The sequence below is a fragment of the Seriola dumerili genome, unplaced genomic scaffold (assembly GCF_002260705.1).
Source record: "Seriola dumerili isolate Sdu_G_001 unplaced genomic scaffold, Sdu_1.0 BDQW01000050.1, whole genome shotgun sequence".
NCBI classification, from domain to species: Eukaryota; Metazoa; Chordata; class Actinopteri; order Carangiformes; family Carangidae; genus Seriola; species Seriola dumerili.
Window position 1 is genome coordinate 5024343 of NW_019174305.1, and position 20160 is coordinate 5044502.

General features: G+C 46.5%; 1 protein-coding gene across 1 annotated transcript in view; it reads right to left on the reverse strand.

The window, feature by feature from the left end:
- Positions 1–12856, reverse strand: part of LOC111217902 (protein piccolo-like) — a 35765-nt gene extending 22909 nt beyond the window's left edge. The window contains exons 1-7 of the mRNA XM_022739924.1: positions 11531–12856; positions 11058–11444; positions 10413–10838; positions 8658–8880; positions 5037–5237; positions 2310–2513; positions 1175–1339 (exon numbers count right to left, since the gene is read on the reverse strand). Coding sequence (XP_022595645.1) covers positions 1175–1339; positions 2310–2513; positions 5037–5237; positions 8658–8880; positions 10413–10838; positions 11058–11444; positions 11531–12856 — 2932 coding nt within the window. The remainder of the gene's footprint in view (positions 1–1174; positions 1340–2309; positions 2514–5036; positions 5238–8657; positions 8881–10412; positions 10839–11057; positions 11445–11530) is intronic.
- Between the last annotated feature and the right edge of the window lie 7304 nt (positions 12857–20160).

Consider the following 20160-nt stretch of genomic DNA (forward strand, 5'->3'; position numbering starts at 1 on the left):
AAGAGAAGATCGCCTGGCATGGCAATCAGCCTGCTCCCAGAACTGGGTCAGACAGTGAAACCTAACCAAGAATTATGATCTTCCAGAAACCACATAGATCCTGTCTAGATACAAATGCATGAAGTCTACGACTTGAGATCAGACAGGAAGAACATCCCAGTTCAGGTCTGCCTTAAGAATACTGGTATCCTTTATAGAACCTACTCCCTCTATGGTTCTAGGGTTGGGTTCCACTCCGCAAACAAGACTTTACAGACTAGGAAAACACCAAACTGAGACTCTGCATGAGGGATTCTTAGAATATAGTCTCCACATCCAACTGAAGAGAAGTGACCCTGAAAGAAACCCTCACCTACACACAGACCCCCTCAGCCAGCGGGTTCTGGGCCCCTGTTAGACTAAAGCTATTATTTATAGAAACAAGAAGAAATAATCAAACAGCAGAGCAGACTGGGATGTTCTTCAGCCTTAACAAAAAGCAGGTCACTGTACCGGAGAAGAGAAGCAGCTGTTTCAGTGAATCCTGTCTGGGCCAGAGATTAACACATTAAAAAAAAAAGCTCTGAGCAGAGACTGAACACCACGCTCAGGTGGAGCTGTCACTGTAACTGTGACACACTGAGCATCAAACAATTACCCCTAACAGAAAAAATCTCTCTGGAGACTCTATGATGGGCTTGACATGTCTGCTCCTGTCCACAGGTCTGAAGGCCCCCACGGCCTCCACCCACAAGACGACAGCTGCCAGTCAGGCAGCGGGGAGGACAGTGTCCTCTCCTGTCAGGGGCTGACCAAGCCGACGTCCGTTTTCCCTTACAAAGGAGCGGCTCAGCCAGACTCAGCCGACTGAACAGTGCCGGTTACAGGGTGTGTGTGTGTTGTGTGTGCGCTCTCTGTCCTTGTGTTCTATTTGTGTGACGTAGTATGCAAGCTGCTGTTGATTTCACAGGTTCACAGCATCATCTCAGAGAGCTTTAAGAGATACTCTTCCAGGTTCAGAGGAGGCAGAGTCTCTGCTAAAACACTTACAGAGGAGACTGGGAAACAGCTTCAGGTACTTTCATTCATGGTGCTCCCACACACTGACACAGCAGCAGACCTTCACACAAACATCTCTCCACCAACACACAAAGTGAGAACACAAGACAGAGAGCGCACACACACACACACACACCTGTACCGGCACTGTTCAGTCGGCTGAGTCTGGCTGAGCCGCTCCTTTGTAAGGGAAACTGGGACGTCGGCTTGGTCAGCCCCTGACAGGCAGAGGACACTGTCCTCCCCGCTGCCTGACTGGCAGCTGTCGTCTTGTGGGTGGAGGCCGTGGGGGCCTTCAGACCTGTGGACAGGAGCAGGACATGTCAAAGCCCATCATAGAGTCTCCAGAGGATTTTTTCTGTTAGGGGTAATTGTTGATGCTCAGTGTGTCACAGTTACAGTGACAGCTCCACCTGAGCGTGGTGTTCAGTCTCTGCTCAGAGCTTTTTTTTTTTAATGTGTTAATCTCTGGCCCAGACAGGATTCACTGAAACAGCTGCTTCTCTTCTCCGGTGCAGGTGACCTGCTTTTTGTTTAGGGCTGAAGAACATCCCAGTCTGCTCTGCTGTTTGATTATTTCTTCTTGTTTTCTTATAATGAGCTTTAGTCTAACAGGGGCCCCAGAACCCGCTGGCTGAGGGGGTCTGTGTGTAGGTGAGGGTTTCTTTCAGGGTCACTTTCTCTTCAGTTGGATGTGGAGACTATATTCTAAGAATCCCTCATGCAGAGTCTCAGTTTGGTGTTTTCCTAGTCTGTAAAGTCTTGTTTGCGGAGTGGAACCCAACCCTAAGAACCATAGAGGGAGTAGGTTCTATAAAGGAGTCCAGTATCTTAAGGCAGACCTGAACTGGGATGTTCTTCCTGTCTGATCTCAAGGTCGTAGACTGTCATGCATTTGTATCTAGACAGGATCTATGTGGTTTCTGGAAGATCATAATTTTTGGTTAGGTTCACTGTCTGGACCCAGTTCTGGGAGACAGGCTGATGCCATGCCAGGCGCTGGAGACCAGACTCACCAGATAATGGAAGTCTGTGTTGGAGAGGGTTGGACTGGATCTGCTTCCTCGTTAACAGTCGCTGCAGTCTGTTGTACTATATGTCTTATTATTTTCAGAGGGCGTTTGTTGTTGAGTCTGTGGTTTACAGTACGACCAACTGAAAGCCTTTAAATAAATATCATCTGACTCTCAACACTGACTGAAAACAGGTTAACAGGTCTGTCGCCTCCTCTCTAGTTTGGCGTGGAGGATCCAGGTGACACACAGACTCACCTGTAGCAGTGGTCCTGGCCTGCAGAGACAGAGCTCTGGTCCTCATGACAGGAAGCTTTAAAGCAGCAGTGTCACTGGGAGTGTTGGTGCTGGAGCTGGGGGGCTTTGTTGCACTCTGGCTGCCCACAGGACACATGCCTCTGCTGGGACGCTCATCTGGCCTGGTCCCTGTGGATGCTGGAGCTCCTGCAGGAACTGGAGAAGCTGAAAGAAGATACAGGAGACGGTGAAACATCAAGAATGATTTGTGCAGTTAGAAGAGCAGGGTCAGCTTCTTATTTAATGTTGTGAATCCTATAAATAATAACATGATATATATAATGAAACAGTATTCAGAGATTTCTATGTAACCACGAGACTCTGGTCACACAGTGTGCTACTGTATTCTCCACTGATAACAAAAGTAATTATAATAATGTGAAGTCAGATCAAAATGTGTTGATATCCTTCATTATCAGTTAATAGATAGTCACAGTTGGATCAGAGGTTGACTGATTATTGATTATTATTTTCTAAATCTTCATCACTAATGACAGAAGACATGAATCTGTGTGGACGTGTACGACACTGATGCTCTCTCACAGAACTAAATACAGACCCTCATTATTACCATGGGAACCAGGAACCTCAAGTGTAATCTGGTTGCCATAACAACCCAGTGATGTGTGAGTGAAAACCTGTGGATCAGTTTTCACTACATCTCAATAAAATCAGGATCCAAGTACTGTCTAAATCGGCGCACAGATGAAGTCCAGCCTTCGCAGGAGAGCAGCTCCACCAGCATCGTTTTTGTTTGCTTGTAGTTTTTTCCTCTGAGATGGAGATTGCCGCCGCGGGCACCTGCCAGAGTATCAGCGTTAGCACCACAGCCACAGAGGAGTCTGCCGCTAACAGGTGTCAGGCTAGGACTGACTTGGTGGCATTTGAGGAGCCTCTCCAGCCACCCAGCTTCAATTTTAACCCTAACCCTGGCACAAACAAGTCTCAGTCGAAGATCTGGCTCAACAGTCAGTTTATTTCTATATTTAGTTTTTAATGCCACAAGCGCAGAACATCCCGTCTCACAGAGGTATGTTGTTGGGAAAGGCATTAGAAATCCCACACAGCTCTGTCGGACAGATCGGGACACTCAGAAGCAACATGAAGCCAGATGTTTGTCAGGTACTTCTGTCAATATAATAATCAGTTTCAATGTGGTGCCGCGATAACCAGTTTCAATACTTTTCTTTCTGCGCTCAGGGTTGCAAGGCCCTTGTCACTGTGTCAAGTGAATGGGTTTTCTATCCAACAGTAATGCACATCTGGGGTGGGAAAGTATTCGCATCGTCTTCAAACCTTGCAGTTGCTGTTTGATAGCTTTGGTCACAGTGATGGGAAGCTGAATCTGTTCCTTTGTCACAAAATCTAACGGTCGCTTCGACTTTATTCTGGACATTGAACATGTTCACTGCTGTTCCCTGGAGGCTGAGGTTGAGTCCATTTCAATGACTAAAAATATCGGCCAGGTAACCCAATGTGTCCAACTACTCAAAATCACTGAAGCGATGAGCCAGTTCAAACTTTGTGTCCAGAAAAAACCCCCTCACCTCATCATGTAACTCAAACAGGCGTGTGCGTCAATTTTTTTCTTTTTTGTTTGACTGGGGAAAGCTCACTTGTCAATTCACCATCTGTCTCTTAACTCTCTTTCCTCTTAAATCTTCCTGTTGCTAACCAGCTCTCCATTTTGATTCTCCAGTTTTTGCCATGGATGTCATCTTTTAGTGCACAATCAGACTGAGTCAGCAAACAAGAACAGGTGGGGTCCGCCGGCAAAGTGGTCTGATCAGACAACATTAAAGCTCCTATCATTGGTTCATCACCGGGAAAAACAAAACAGAAATACCAAAAACAAATCAAAACACAACAAAACAAAAACAATGAAAGGAGTTTTTGAAAAATGTTTTTAAAGATCACTGTGTGAAAACATTTAAAAACAGTTTTTATAGTTTAATTTTTCTCTAATCATACTTTTTTACCAGAACTGTACTGTTTCGCAAATGACTTGGCGGCCAACTTGCAATCCCTTCACAGGTTGGGAATCACTGGTCTAAAACTTAGTCAGACAGGTTAACCTGTCAACCACACATCTCCAGTCAGTGTGTTTCCATGGTAAAAGTAGCTCTTACTGAGGAGCGATGAACATACAGCTACATTCGGATGAATACAGACCATAGTTAAGAGTTTTTCTACAATTTTCCATGAAAGTGTCTGTGATTGTTAAATCTTCAGTAGTTTTCTGCTGGCGTGAACAGACACTGTGATTCATCCGAAGCAGCTGACTCTGCCCGACTCATCCAAAAGTGGGCACAGAGGTGGGGCGCGTGTGGGAGCTGAGACTTCAGTGCATGAAGGTTTGTGGCAAGGCATATGCTCACCCACCTGTCACTCAAAGAGGCCACGCCCTCAATTCTACTTAACTTTAATATTTAATAAAATGTAAACTGGTGAGTTATATAAACAATTGTCATGAAGGGGGAAATTAGCTATATATATTAAAAAATATATATACACACAATAAACACAACACACACATTATCTGTGCTCTGACTCCTCTGACCTTTGACCTCCTGGGTGAGCAGTGGCAGATGACAGTGACAGCAGCTCATTGTGTGACGGTGTGTATGAGTGTGTGTCCATGATGGAGACATCCACAGAGGAAGTGAGGTCAGTGAGAGAGAAACACACCTTTACTCGCAGCTCCATTATTCTCGTTGCTTCCCAGTGATGAAGAGCTGAGGTTTGTGAATAATCCCTTTACAGGAAGTTTTGACGCAGTGGGTGGGGCAGGTCGCCCAGCCGACACCCCTGCCGGCTGCTGATTGGCTGTTGGCTTGGAGATGAAGGTTGGGAGAAAGGGGGAAGTGGTGGTGCGAGTTTTGGGAAGACCTGGGGGGGGGGGGACAAAGAATACAAAATAATTGAATTAGCTTTATACATCATTACAGACAAAACAGGAATTAAACCTGGTCTAAGGGGCCCCGGGTCAGACTCAAACCCATGGCCACTGCGGTTAGGACTAAGCCCATGTGTTATACACTCTACCAGGTTAGCCACTGAGGCGCCCCCCTGTTAACATTCCTCCATCCATCCATAAATGCGTCCTCAATGTGTCTTGGGTACGTTCACACCTGAACTTAAAGCTGACCACCTGTGATCCGATCACCTGAGACGGATGTTAATACCAGGTCTAAACAGGGTCTTAGTGTCTGTGTTGACAGTAAGGATGTACAGCCTGATCTCCAGCTGAGCACGGGGGTGGGGTGGGGTGGGCCCTGCTGATCCTCACTACATTAGAACTTCAGAGGAGTCCCACTCTCTACAGACACATTTTCTCCTCATCATTTACACACACTCACTATTGTTCATTTCATATATTTTAGGTTTGTTATTTAGCTGCTCTGCTACATTCTGTTACACAACAACCACATTTACCTTCAATAAAGTTTAATTCAAATTTTCACACACCTTTCGACAAACATGAGTCCTGAGGGGGAGGGGAGGAAATAGAGTTTATACATGCTCACAACACACACACACAGACACACACACACACACAGGTAGACTGAAGCCAGCAGGAAACATCTGGATTCATTTGGTTCTAGTTGTCATGACGGAGCAGCTGGATTGCGTTCCCTCAGAGCTCAATGTTAGGTAAGAGCTGGCTCACTGTAGTTCTGCCTTGTGCTCACTGTTGAAACACACAAACACACATGTACACACAACTGTGTGGCCGCACCAGTGTGGAGAGTGTAGTGCCTATGGTAACATCCCTGCAGGAGTCAGAGGAGGAGGGAGGAGAGCTGGGTCCAGGAAGCAGACTGATGGAGAAGAGTGAACCTCTCTTCTATCATCATGACGACATGAGATCACCGGACGGGCTAACAGCCTGGTGAGGAGTCAGAGGGACTTCAGTCAGTGTAGTGTGGTGTTTCACAGAGACATAGCTACAGGAAGTCACTCCAGATCCCACCACCCACGGCCTTCAAACAGACAGTTCAGTGTCGGAGCTGCAGGAACGTGTCACCCTGTTAGCCATGAGGTTACGTCCATGAAACATAACCATGAGCTCTCACACAACATCTTGGTTGTTGCAGTAAAGGTTCCAGAGAGCACAGTGGCCTCCATCATTCTTACATGAAGAAGTCTGGAACAACCAGGACTCTTTCTGGAGCTAGACCTGGACTAACTGAGACATCAGGGAGAAGAGAGGAGACCAAGAACCTGATGGTGACTCTGAGCTCTAGAGAAACTTCCAGAAGAACAACCATCACTGCAGCTCTCCACTGATCTGGGCTTTATCAGGGGCAGTTTGTAAACAAGCAGCTACAGGACTCTGAGACTGAGAGAAACAAGATTCTCTGGTCTGATGAGACCAGGACTGAACTGTTTGGTCTCATTTCTAAGAGTCATGTCTGGAGGAAAGCAGGCACCATTCATCACCTGCCCAACACCATCCCTACAAGTGAAGCATGGTGGAGGCAGCATCAGGTTGTGGGGGACACGGACACTGGTCAGGACTGAGAGGAAGCACAGAGACATCCTTAATGAAAACCTGGTCCAGAGCTCAGGACCTCAGACTGGGCTGAAGGTTCACCTTCCAACAGCACAATGACCCGGAACTCACAGCCAAGACAGGCTTAGAGACAACTCTGTGAAGCCTGACCTGAACCCAATCCAACATTTGGTGAGACCTGAACATGTCCGTCCACTGATGGTCCACATCCAAGCTGACAGAGTCTGAGAGGATCTGCAGAGAACAAGACTGGAGGCTGTGATCACTGACAAAGGTGCTTCAACTAAGTCCTGAGTGAAGAGTCTGAACACTTCTGTCAATGTGATATTGATATATGTTTAATACATTTGTATAAATGCATAACCTTCTGTTTTCTCTTTGTCTTTCTGGGGTCGCTCCATGACTGAAATCAGTTTTATAACCGTACATATAGAACATGGAGTTATCAGTTCCTCTGTTGAGTGTCTGCTCTCAGAGCTCACGTCTCTCTCAGGCCTGAATCCCTGTCAGTCTTCGTCCTCATGATATTAGCCCTCTATCTACAATGATAAAGTCATGTGTAACATACAGAGTGCTGAGCCTTACATACTCCACTAACAAACACAACACTGGACTTTACCTCAGAGTCTAAACACAAACTAGTGCAGCAAACAGGAGACAACCACAGGCTGCAGAGTCAGAGACAGTAACATGTGATGTCACCTGAACAGGTACCGACCTGACAGAAAGACCCGAACCCTCAGCAACACATGAACAAATGAACACATGAACACAGCAACACATTCACTCAGCCTGGAAAAGATTTGTACTGAAGTGATCAAAACACAAAGGACGGATGGAGGTCTGAGGTCCAGAGGACAGACCAGCTTCTGTCCATCAGAATGTGACCTTTACACACACACACACACACACACACACACACACGCACACACACACACACACACACACACACACACACACACACACAACTACAGGCCACTGGACAGCAGGCAGGGGACACCATGTTTAAGTTGAGTGTTTGTCACATCAGAAGAATACACTATATTTACTAACACACACACACACACAGAGCGACAGCCAGCAAACACACTTGAGGTGAAACAGAAAGGGGATGAAAAGAACGAAAAGGAGAGAATGATGAAAGTAAAGTCATGTGACCATGTGTTGTTAAACTTCCTGTCAACAAACAGGAAGTGCAGTGAAATTATTCTGCTCCAGAGGCTGAAAGGTTTAAAGAAATACAGTTCTGCAACATCACAGCTGACACACACACACACACACACACACACACACACACACACACACACACACACACACACATATAGATAGTAACATGCCTGTCTGTCAGCAACTTGCTGACTGTATGTGACAAAGTATGGACAGTGTGTGCTGGGACCTGCACTAAGTGTGTATGAGAGTGAGTGAGTGAGTGTGTGTGTGTGTGTGTGTGTGTGTGTGTGTGTGTGTGTGTGGTGTAGTGGTATGTGGAAGGCATTTTAACTCACAGCTCTGCAGTGTCAGCCTGCTCATTTCCTGAGTCTGCTGCAGAGACAAAGCAGAGTTTTCTTCCATCACACACACACACACACACACACACACAACAACACACACACACACACACACACACTCTTATACAGTCATGTGCAGCATGCTGTTGTGTGTTTACATCAAGTAAATGTTTCTGTAGTGAACCAGGTTGTGTCCACGTCTCCACAGACAGACAGCGTGTCTTTACACACACAGACACACACACTGTGTCTCTCCACACACAGACACACACTGTAATAACTCACCGAAGCTCTGACTCTGGAGCTGCCTCACTTTGGTTGGAGATCCTCCCCCAGCGCTCTGTCCAACGTCTCCCAACATGGAGCCTTCAATTGGGGTTTGCCTGAGCCCAGGGCTCCCATGTCCTGGAGGTCCGGCCCCTGAGCCCGGAGGTGGAGCTGATCCAGAGACCGCTCTGATGCTTCTCCCCTGCTGCCTGACACCAGGCCCCAGCTTGGAGGAGACTTTCTGTAGAAAGAGCTGACGTTTAGTGACGGCGTCCCAGCCGAGGGGCCCCAGCTCGGAGCTGCGCACTGAGACCATGGTGTTAGCCATTCCCCACTCAGAGTCAAAAATGTGGACTGAGGGAAGTGAGGAAGGCGGTGAAGGAACAGATGGGAGGAGTGAGCATGTGTTCAGACAGAGGGGGAGGAAAAAAAGAGAGAGCAGGAAAGAGAGGGAGGAGGGAAAACTGGGAGTGTGCTATAACCACCAGAGGGTAAAAAAAGTTTCTATTGTGTTCTACATTCCCCTCGAGAACCCCGGCTCTGACCAAGCCAAGGTTTTTCTCTCCGTCTTCACCCACTCCACCCCACCCCCCCTATAAACACCAGCACACATGGAGTGAGTTTGTGGATGAGGGTCTGGATCCTGTCTCAGTGTTTTCAGAGGAAACACTCAGCTCAGAGAAACTGTTCAGGGAGCTGGAGAGGTGAGGAGGCTCATTCAATACATGTTCGGATTAAATCGCTGATGTGTTTTCATTCAAAAAAGAAACCTTCTGTCCAGTCACCCTCACCTCCTCACCCCAACACGCTGAGCTGGTTCAGAGATGAGACACCCCAGAGTCACTGGTATCTCTCAGTGTGCTCGCCCTCTCAGCTGAGCCAAGAAGCTGAGCTCATGGATTAATGTAACTCACCAATAACTCTAAATCACATGTTGACACGCTCAGCTGGCAGATCAGCTGACTGAGGCTCTGTCATTAAATGATGCTGGGTGTATGGTGAAAATGAATGCACACGTGCAACATCTTTAACGCAGATCTTCAGAAAATTGAATCTCATCATCTGAACACGTGACTCATCACATAGTGAGCCACCACTGATGTCCAGCTGTGCATGATCGTGCACCATAACATGTCTAATTAGCTTTCACTTTGAATTGTCACTGAACTGCTTTACCTGATCTCCTTCACTTATTCAATAGATGTGGTACTTAGTACTTACACCAAGGACTGATCACAGACAGCCTGTGTCACTCTTTACAGTGACCCTCTAGTAAACAGAGGATAGATGAACCCTGATGAACCCTGAAGAACAACACAAGAAACAGAGGCTCTTATTTTGAAACGATATAGGTGTGTGTGTTTGTGTGTGCGTGTGTGTGTGTCACAGCTGAGTGTTTTAAACACACCTTGAGCTGAGACAACCCCTGAGGCTGCCTGCAGGTTTTAAACCTGTCACCGACTCACATACCAGAGGCACCACCACTCCCTCATCTATAACACTGTGTACTCTTTAAACTACACTGGTATGAAAAACACAAAAGCACAACAACACAGCTCCGGGCTTCAGATAATTAAAGCTATTTGACGGACGGCTGATTAGTGTCTGTTACTTCATCAGTTATTCCGGTCTCTTGAATTATACTTGTTGCGTAACTTGAATCTGAAGCCAGAACTGTTTGTGGATTCTCATAATGAGACATTTAACCGTCAACAGGAGCATGAGGCTGAGACGCCCAGGTCAAAGAAACGTGAACATGCTTGTAGTTCTCACCCTGCTCTGACTCCTTGGTTTCTCCGTCGAGGCCTCTGTTAGTCCCGCCTCTCCAGCGCCCCCCCTCAGGATCTCCACCGACTCTTCACCAGCATCTTCACTTTGTCGTGCTGTCTCCACACTCTCAGCTGTTCTGTGTGTCTCAGGCACCTCCTGGACAGCCTTCGAGGGAGGCTCCAGGGGTCCGTCCTCGGCCTCCTCACACCCCAAAGATCCGGTGGAAGCAGAGAGTGTTTGACTGACAGCCACACTGCTCTTCTCTGGCTGGTTGGTTCTGAGGCTACTGCTCTTTCCTCTGATGGGCTTCAGCACCACAGACACTTTAACTGGATCTGCAGATGACCTTTGACCTTTACCCTCATCCCCGGTCTGTGCTCCCTCCTTCCTAGGAGCAGCTTTCTTTCCATTAGCTGGAGCAGATTTGTTCTGTAGAAGAGAGATATCAAGTGTTAGACGGAACATGGCTGTACAGTACTGAGCTATGTTTCAATCAAACTACAGTACTACAGTATATTACTAATGTATACTACAGCACCACAATACTACAGTCCTACAGTACTACAGTATACTATTGTACTACAGTATTACAGTATACTATTGCACTACGGTTCTACAATGCTACAGTATACTACAGTACTACAGTACCTGGGTGAGGGTTTTAGGTGGGGTTGAGGTGGACCTTGATCTGACTTTAGCCTTGATGTTTTTCAGGTCTGCTTTAGAAACTCTCTTTGCTTCCAGACCGGCTGGTTTGATGGCAGCGGGGTTGGTCGACTTGGTGGTGGTTGGTTTGGTCTTTGCTGCTCTTGCAGGTGGACTGGTGTTAGGCTGGGGGGGTCTGGAGCCCACTGCACACCTCTCAGCCTCCTCAGGTGACGTGGCTTCCTTAGACTCTTGTGCTGGATTTGTAGAAGATAATGATGAGTGGGTGTTTTCACTTAGGTCCTCAGTAGCAGCAGGTTCTGTCTGGCTGTCCACAGGTGGATCCAGAGAACTGTCAACCTCTGGCCCCTGTAACACTGACTCAGGCCCCTGTAACACGGCCCCTGTAACACTGACTCAGGCCCCTGTAACACTGGCTCAGGCCCCTGTAACACTGGCTCAGGCCCCTGTAACACCGGCTCTGGCCCCTCTGACACTGGCTCAGGCCCCTGTAACCCCGGCTCAGGCCCCTGTAACACCGGCTCAGGCCCCTGTAACACCGGCTCTGGCCCCTCTGACACTGGCTCAGGCCCCTGTAACACCGGCTCAGGCCCCTGTAACACCGGCTCAGGCCCCTGTAACACCGGCTCTGGCCCCTCTGACACCGGCTCAGGCCCCTGTAACACCGGCTCAGGCCCCTCTGACACCGGCTCTGGCCCCTGTAACACCGGCTCTGGCCCCTGTAACACCGGCTCTGGCCCCTCTGACACCGGCTCTGGCCCCTGTAACACCGGCTCTGGCCCCTCTGACACCGGCTCTGGCCCCTGTAACACCGGCTCTGGCCCCTCTGACACCGGCTCTGGCCCCTGTAACACCGGCTCTGGCCCCTCTGACACCGGCTCTGGCCCCTGTAACACCGGCTCTGGCCCCTCTGACACCGGCTCTGGCCCCTGTAACACCGGCTCTGGCCCCTCTGACACCGGCTCTGGCCCCTGTAACACCGGCTCTGGCCCCTGTAACACCGGCTCTGGCCCCTCTGACACCGGCTCAGGCCCCTCATCGTCAGCCACAGGTCGCTCTGTCTGGATCTCAGTCATGGCAGCAGAGTCACCTGCGATCATGAGGCTGGTGCTGGCTTGACTTGTTGAGCTGATGAGGGTCACGCTGCTTCTCCGGACAGCCATGTCAGAACTCACAGACAGAAACAAAGCCTCCTCTTCATCATCATCGTCACCAGGGATTTCTGTTGCGTCCGAGTCTGGAGTGGAGGAGCCGTGCTTTCTTCCACTTCGACTGCTGAGGTCATCATTGTTGCCACAGTGACAGCTGTTTGTCGTCAGGGCCAGAGTCAGGTTGTTATTATCGTTCCAGGTGTCTTGGCAGTATTCGCCGCTGTTGGCGTCCAGGTACACAGACACAGAGTTGTCATTGGACTCTGACAGCTCCTTCGCCATTTGTATCTTTCCCACCGAGACGTCACCATTGTCACCGGCGCCGCCGTCCTCCTTCGGCCACACAGCGTCTGTGAGTTTGTCTGTTTTGGTCATCACCATCGTCATCAGGGTGACCTCAAACATGTCATAGTCCAGCGGGCTGTCGGTTCGGCCCCCACTGAGGCTGCTCAGACTCCGCAGTGACTCAGGAGACAACTCCCCCAGACAGGAAGAGGAGGAGGAGGACGAGGAAGAGGAAATGGAGAAAGCATTCCCGTTGTGATCTCCTGCACTGTGAAGAGGGAGCCTCATGCTGGATCCAGCTGTCCCCCTGACAGGGAGGGTCTCACTGGGCTCAGAAACACTCATGTCTGGTCCGGCGGGGCAGCAGGTAGAGAGAGACCAATGAGCAGAGTTTCAATCCTCTTTATTCTCTCTGTACTGACATTTAATACAACATTCATCCTCCATCAGGCTGTGCATTTCTACATCTGTGCTTTCATGATGTCTTCAGTGAGTCATGGAGCTGCAGTCCGTCCGGTTACTACTGCACAAACGTTACTTCCAAAAGAGCTGGAGCTCCTCATGTCCTGGTTCAGAACTGTAGGAAACCATCCATTTATCAGCCACGTCTTCCACACCTTCGAGACGAAAGAAAAATGAAGACGAAGAAAACACCTGAAACACAGAGAGGAGACAGAAAATTCAATGATGAAACCTGCAAGCTTGATAAAAACAAAGACGTAACTGAATCCATCAAATCAATGGAATTGGTTTCAGGTCTAAATAACTAGGCTGTTTCCTGTCAAACATGGCAAACGACAACAATACTGAAGGAAACCCAGAGTCTCAGTGGTCACATTAAAGAAGCAGAGAACATCACACTTTATTTTGCACCAGGTTAATTTAACTTTGCCAAATTTGCCAAATAAATGACATTTGGATGAAACACAAAAAGGTGTTGAAACGTTACATGAGATCTCTAAGTAACGACATTATTATTTTACTCTTTATTTCCTATGTTGGTCCTGTTAAACCACTGCAAACAACCCAGGGGCTGTACACTGATGGTAAAGAGTTGAGAAATGCTGCCCTCTGCAGGCTGATTTTGTTGCTGACCACAATGACAGGAATGACAACACACACACACACACACACACACACACACACACACACACACACACACACTGTTACACTGATAAACAGAGAAGAAGTGTCAGAGCGGAGCCTCAGACTCTACATACAGATGAATTTATCATGATAAACTCAACGTCTGTCTTAGTGTCGGTGATGCAGCTCCGTTAAAGTGCCTCACACCTACAGGCAATTTTAGAGTCGCCTAAAATGCGTGTTTTTGGACTGTGGGAGGAAGAAAAGAAAGACGGGACAAGTAGCTCTTGAGAGACTTTCCATCTTAGATAGTAGGACCTTTCCAAATACAGTTGTGTCCCTCTGTAATCATGAGTTCAAATTTTTTTTACATTTGTCAATATTCTTATGAACATTTTCCTTCTCCCCTTATTTCTTTATTTCTGGTGACAGTGATGCCCAAGTATTTGATTTCTGATTTATTTATTGATGTTTACTTTCATGTCTGCTGCATTTGCAGTATTCTTTTCCCCATCCTCTATCCGCTTTGCTCTTGATCTCACAAATGCACCCTGGGCCCTTTTAAGACAGATCCTATCTAATTTGGATTGCAATGTCATTTATTATTTCTCTTATCTTTGTGCAGTATTCCTTATTTTTTTGAGTTAAATTAGAGTTAAATTTCCAGTAGCCTTTGCTTATACCCAGTTTATTGACAGAATTTTATTTCATTTCTGTTATACAATGATCGGTTAATGGGGCTTAGGAAATGGAGGTCTCTGAGACAAGCTCCATTACCGAAACAGCAGCAAGCCAGAAATCAATTCTGGACTTACAGGCACCATTAGGATTTCACCAGGGGTATTGCTTTTTCCCTGGATTTAAACTACCAGGCAATTCCTACTAATAATACATTTTCCAATTGTATGATTGTGATGATAACTTTCAACTTTTGAGGGCCACCTATATTCCCATTCATCTTGTGTCATATTTAGGCATGGTAATTGAGAACCGTAGGTCCTATCCTATGTTAACATTAATGCATGCAGGCCAGGCTTAACAACAGATTCTTTATTTGACTTAAGACCTAAATGAAAACGAATGCTGTACAACTATTCTCTCATTTGATCCATTTTAGATGATGGCGGTGGTGGACCGAGGACTGTGGTGGCACCATCACTGTCCTAAAGGCCTTCTTTTTTCCACACAGAAAATCGGTTATAAGCAGAATCGATAATGGCATTGGTATCAATATAATCTTATCAATTCCCATCCCTAGTCATATTCCAGTCACCCCCCCGTTACAATAAAGTCTGTCGGGTAGAGTGGTCTGAGCTCTGATACCGCATTAGTGATGTTTTCCAACATTTGTTTGTTATGGGCAGAAGTTCTATGACCATAAACATTAACTACTGTAATATGAATAAATGACTTTCAACTTTCAAGACTTTCTTCTTGCCTTTCTATCCTCCAGCGGCAGCACTTCCGCGAAGCGTACGCCTCTCTCCTCGCACACACAGGTGAATCCTTCCTCCTTGACAGATCACCGGGCAAATAATACGACTATGTGTCTGTTCCTGTTGTCCTCCTTTCAGCTGACTCTGTGTACAATGTCTTATGGCTTCTTCAAGCTGCCACATTTCCACCTCGGGGTGATCTTGTTAAGAAGTTTCACAACGTCTGCTGTGATGTTTTCCTCACTCTTCTCTGTCAGACCTTTAAGTTTCTGACACCTTCGCATCTTATATCTTTCCTGCTCCCTGATTCTTCACTTCAGCTCCTTATTTTCTTTACCAAGGTGCTCAATGTACTTTTCCTTCACGTTGATTTTTTTTTCTTGCAATCCCTAACTTCTTCAGCATTGAAGTGGACTGCTTTGGTTAAACTAGCAATCATGCAGCTACTCTGTTTAGCTTGTTTCCTAAGTTGTACCGGTTGTCATTATCATCAAAGTTATTTTCCACGCTTTGAATGGCGTCCAGAATGTTCAGGTTAGAGACCTCTTCCTTCTCTGCTCCTACTTTAGTTTTCTTACCGAGCGGAATCTTGCACAGAGTTGTGGGAGCAGAGTCTTTCCTTTCGTAAGCCAAGCTAACTTCCACAGCATAGTCATGATCGTCGGCCCACTCCACCTTATCTGCCTCCTGGACGGTTTGATCATACTTTAGTTTTCCATTTTGAACGGTCGGAGTGCTTCTAGTCAAGTGCTGATTCAAATTTGGGACAAGTTTGCCACATCCTCTGCTTTGAGTTACTGCTCAACACGCCATCTTGCCGGAAATCCTAACTCTTGCTCTCTGTACTGACAAGGTTTCAGGTTCATTTAGCCCGCCCCCCGTCCCCACAAGCTTACAGGATTGGTTCATTCGGTTTGTGATGTATGAAACCCTGGCTGTCTGAATCTGTTTTTATGAGACTGTCATTGGTTCAATGGTGTTGACTGATTATTTCACTCATCATATTATAAAAAAAACATCATATGGATGTTAACAAGAGCCTCTCATTTTCATCAGACGGTCTTTGAGTGTTGACTGATTACATCATGATGACATCATCAGTTTAAGTCTCAATGCTCTGATTTTCATCTTTGGCAGAAAGATTTCAAAAGAAAGTGGAGAAAATGTGACTGACGCCTGCTGCGTGCGTGTGTGCGTGCGTGCGTGCGTGTTTGTGTATGTGGGTCAGGGTTAGAGAAAAGAAAGGAGCAGCTATATAAAGGCGATCAGATCCAGGACACAGCTCCATCTCAGTTCTCCAGTGACAACAGCAGGGCCCTGGGCGGCTCAGGTGACTCACTCAGGAAACCAACACCTCACTGACACAGGATATCTGGATCTGTGTTTTTAGACAGGTAGAATTACCTGCAACGCACCAGAGAGGTGACATCATCATTTATAAACATACAGTACCTCTGTGTGTGCATCATCAGGATTTACAGTCACATTCTGAAGTCACGTGTGATATGAAAGTCTCCTGCTCCATAAAACAAGTGTAGAAGTTCTCACAGTGACATTTAGCATGAACAGTCACAGTCTGACAGTCACACTGATTCATAATGAATGAGCGAATCCACAGCTCGCAGAATCCAGCTTGAAGATCCAATCAAAGCCACTAAAGCGTATGTCATGAAGAGAGCTAATAAAAACAAATCAAATGGTCAACATTGTCATATTGACATTTAAGTTTATGTAAGATATTGATGGATTTCCAAACGTCAATCATGCCTATCCAAGAAAAACTGATGTTGTAACAGAAATATCTCTGACTGAATCAATATTGAATTGATTCGGGAATCGAATCCAATCGGGAGCCCTACAGAACACGCATTCATGTGGAGCTAAATGAGTTCAGTCCAGTTTCCTCCACAGTGTCAATACCTTCACACACCTGAGTCACCACCGACTGTGGATGCTGCAGAGACACAACGGTGACGTTTACATGGTTTGTTGCAGGAAGTTAGTGAACATAGTTATGTCCTGTTATTTCAGGGCAGTAAGAAGAAAGTAAAAGCTCCCGGGTGAGTTGGGTTGTTTCATCCAAGAGTAACAAGACTGGTCCATGACCATCAGCAGTCACACCCTCCTCCTGATGACAGCTCCTGTCATGTTGGTTTACATGTTCTCATCTGTGACTCTGGAGCAGACAAATGAATCTTAATGATCCATTCCAACAACGGAGAGAACGACTGTCCCACATTACAATCAGGCAGAGTGAGCAGCCCCGCTCTCTGACTGGACCCTGCTCAGCCCTGCACCCTCCAAACATCTCATCCACTCCTGTTACAATCAGCTTCACCGTCGGGTCCTGGGGCCCGCTGTCAGTGAAGTGAATAACAGGGCTAATCCTCAGCCGTGGGACCCTGCTATGCATCAAGACATGCTTGTCAAGCAGGTTACACCAGAGCTGGATGAAGAGGACGAGGAGGAGATGAAGAGGAGGAGAGTGACACCAGTGAACATGAGATTAAAGAGGTGCTGTTCAGCAATTACAACAGGAGGCCTAATAAACAGGGGTGAGCACATGAATCAGCTGATTTCACGTTCCCTGAGCAGAGCAGCTTCTCATGAAGACTGAACCAGGTCAATGTGGATCCACATCACACTGTGGTGGTTTGTAAAGACTGATCCATGCTCAGAAACAAATCCACAACACAGCGATTTTTACATTCACATATTCACTAGAGGTCAAAGGTGACACCTCAGTGATTCTGCCTGATGTCATCCTTTAACCTGTAACCTTTGGAAAGTCCTGCCCTCCGATCAGGGACTTTTTTGGGGGTCGATCAATTACCCCAGAACTGAATTTAGACCCTGGTTCCTGCGGTGACAAACATGCATAGTTCCTCAAAAGGTTCCTGGTTCCTGGGGAAAGTTCCTGCGGTGGAAACACGGCTATTTTCTGTCTTTTCAGCGCAAGCGCAATGCATGATGGTATATATTACTTGGTTAGTGACCATTGGTTGTACACTACTTTTCACAATGCATTGTGGGACACTATGAGTCCACTATATATGGTATAATAATTCTCACTATACATTTAGACAGCATTACAAAATGCTAAACTCACTCTATAGTGGACTATAGAGGGAGTAGTGAGTGAATTCGGACTCGTCCTCTTCCTCCTAATAGTCCTCTTCCTCCTGCTCCTCCCGCTGATCTCCTCCTCCTCCTCCTCCTCCTGCTGCTCCTTCTCCTCGTCCTCCTCCTGCTCTTCCTCCTCCTACTGCTGCTCCTCCTGTTCCTCCTCCTCCTCTCTCTGGTCTAGGTCAGTGTTTTCAAAGTCTCATGGAGGACAACTTTCTCTAATATTTTACTGCTGAACTACCGTATTCCTCCGCACAAGCGCACCTACGGAGCGCACTTTATTACGCTGCTTTCCGATTCACTCAGCTAACTTGCAGCTGCAGCATAATACAGTGCGCTCCGTAGGTGCGCTTGTGCGGAGGAATACGCTAGTTCAGTGTTTGAAAAATGTAGTGCCGAAGGAAAGTGCTTTTTTGAGTGGAAGATAAACTGCTGAAAATGTGCTACACGAAGCGTACATTTAAGCAGATATTGGATTGTTTCGGGCGGTTCGGTTTTGAAAAGTCTCTAAAACACGTTTTTCCTCGTGGCCCCGTGCACAGCAACACATCGCCCTGCCACTCCGCCGGGTTTCTCCCGCTCCGCTTTCCTGACTGGGAGTGCGGTGACCAGAATCTACCGCAGGTAATATGCCAACTTCATGAGTACCTCACAGCCCCCACGTCACATAACCCAACTATCCCTTAACCCTTTCACGCATAGTGGTCACTACAGTGGACAGCTATTCAAAAGCTGTTTTCTTGAATATGCATGGGTTTAGATCGTCAGGTTGCATATCAGCCACTACAGTGGACGCTTGTGAGTCATCCCATACACTGCCACCCATTGGCCAACCGTGTTTAGTAATGTTTAGCAACATTTTTTTGTCAAAACCAAGATGGCCGACAAAGTAGCAGGAACGTCAAGCAGCTCAGGACTATCTGCTAAAAGCTTCTACAGTAGGAGACCCTGGCAGGTAAAAAAAAATATGACAACATCAAGTAACATCTTAGGAGTAATATAATTGTTAAAATTTCCAATGATTGATTTTACATTGGGCGGAAATTACGTTTAATCACCCGTCCACTAAATTGGACATCATGCATTGCTGGCTATATTTCAACTACAATTCATACTATTACTGCAGCTTTGTTGTGCTTGAAAAAGCTTCATCTGCTTTAACTTTTTGGTTGTAAATCAACTGATTTAAGTAATAAGAATGCAACTTGGAGGTATTAAAAAAAGAAATAATAAAAAATAATGTTTTGTGCAGATTGTCCCATTATGTGGGTAACAGTTAGTGTCTTTATGTGTTGTAGAGCTGTGCAGAGAGTGCTAGAAAGGCCTACAGGACAGTGGAGCAAATACCATCTGAGTCAAGTGAGATAGATGCTAGTGACAGTGATGATGAATGGCTGCCAGACAAAGCATCAGCAAATGCTAGGATTAGTGACAGTGGAGATGAGGATGCAGAGGGAGATGAGGTTGCAGAGGGAGATGAGGTTGCTGAGGTTGAGCCACCTGTCAGAGTTCAAGCGCAGAAAAAAAGCAGAAACATCTGGAAAATGAAAGACAACCAGTTTGAGGGAGACTTGCCTCCTTTTTTAGGAGAGTGGAAACTGAATGTTGAGGGAACAGAAGCAATAGATTTCTTTATGCATCTATTTCCTGAAGATCTGATCGATGACATAGTACAAAATTCAAACCTGTATGCATTCCAAAACGGAAAAGAAAATCTGGCCTTGACAACAAAAGAAATGAAGACATTTCTAGGGATGAATATGGCCATGTCATACATCAGATACCCAAGATCAAGAATGTACTGGTCATCAGAGGAAGGGCTTAGTCTTGATTTGATAGCAAATGCCATGCCAGTGAACAGATTTGAGCAGATTCTGAGGTTCATTCACTTTGTTGATAATTCCTCACAGGAGCCAGGAAATGCTGAGAGGCTCTTCAAAATCCGACCAGTGTTAAATCAGAAAACCTTCCTTTCAGCAGTCAATCCTGAAGAAATGCAAT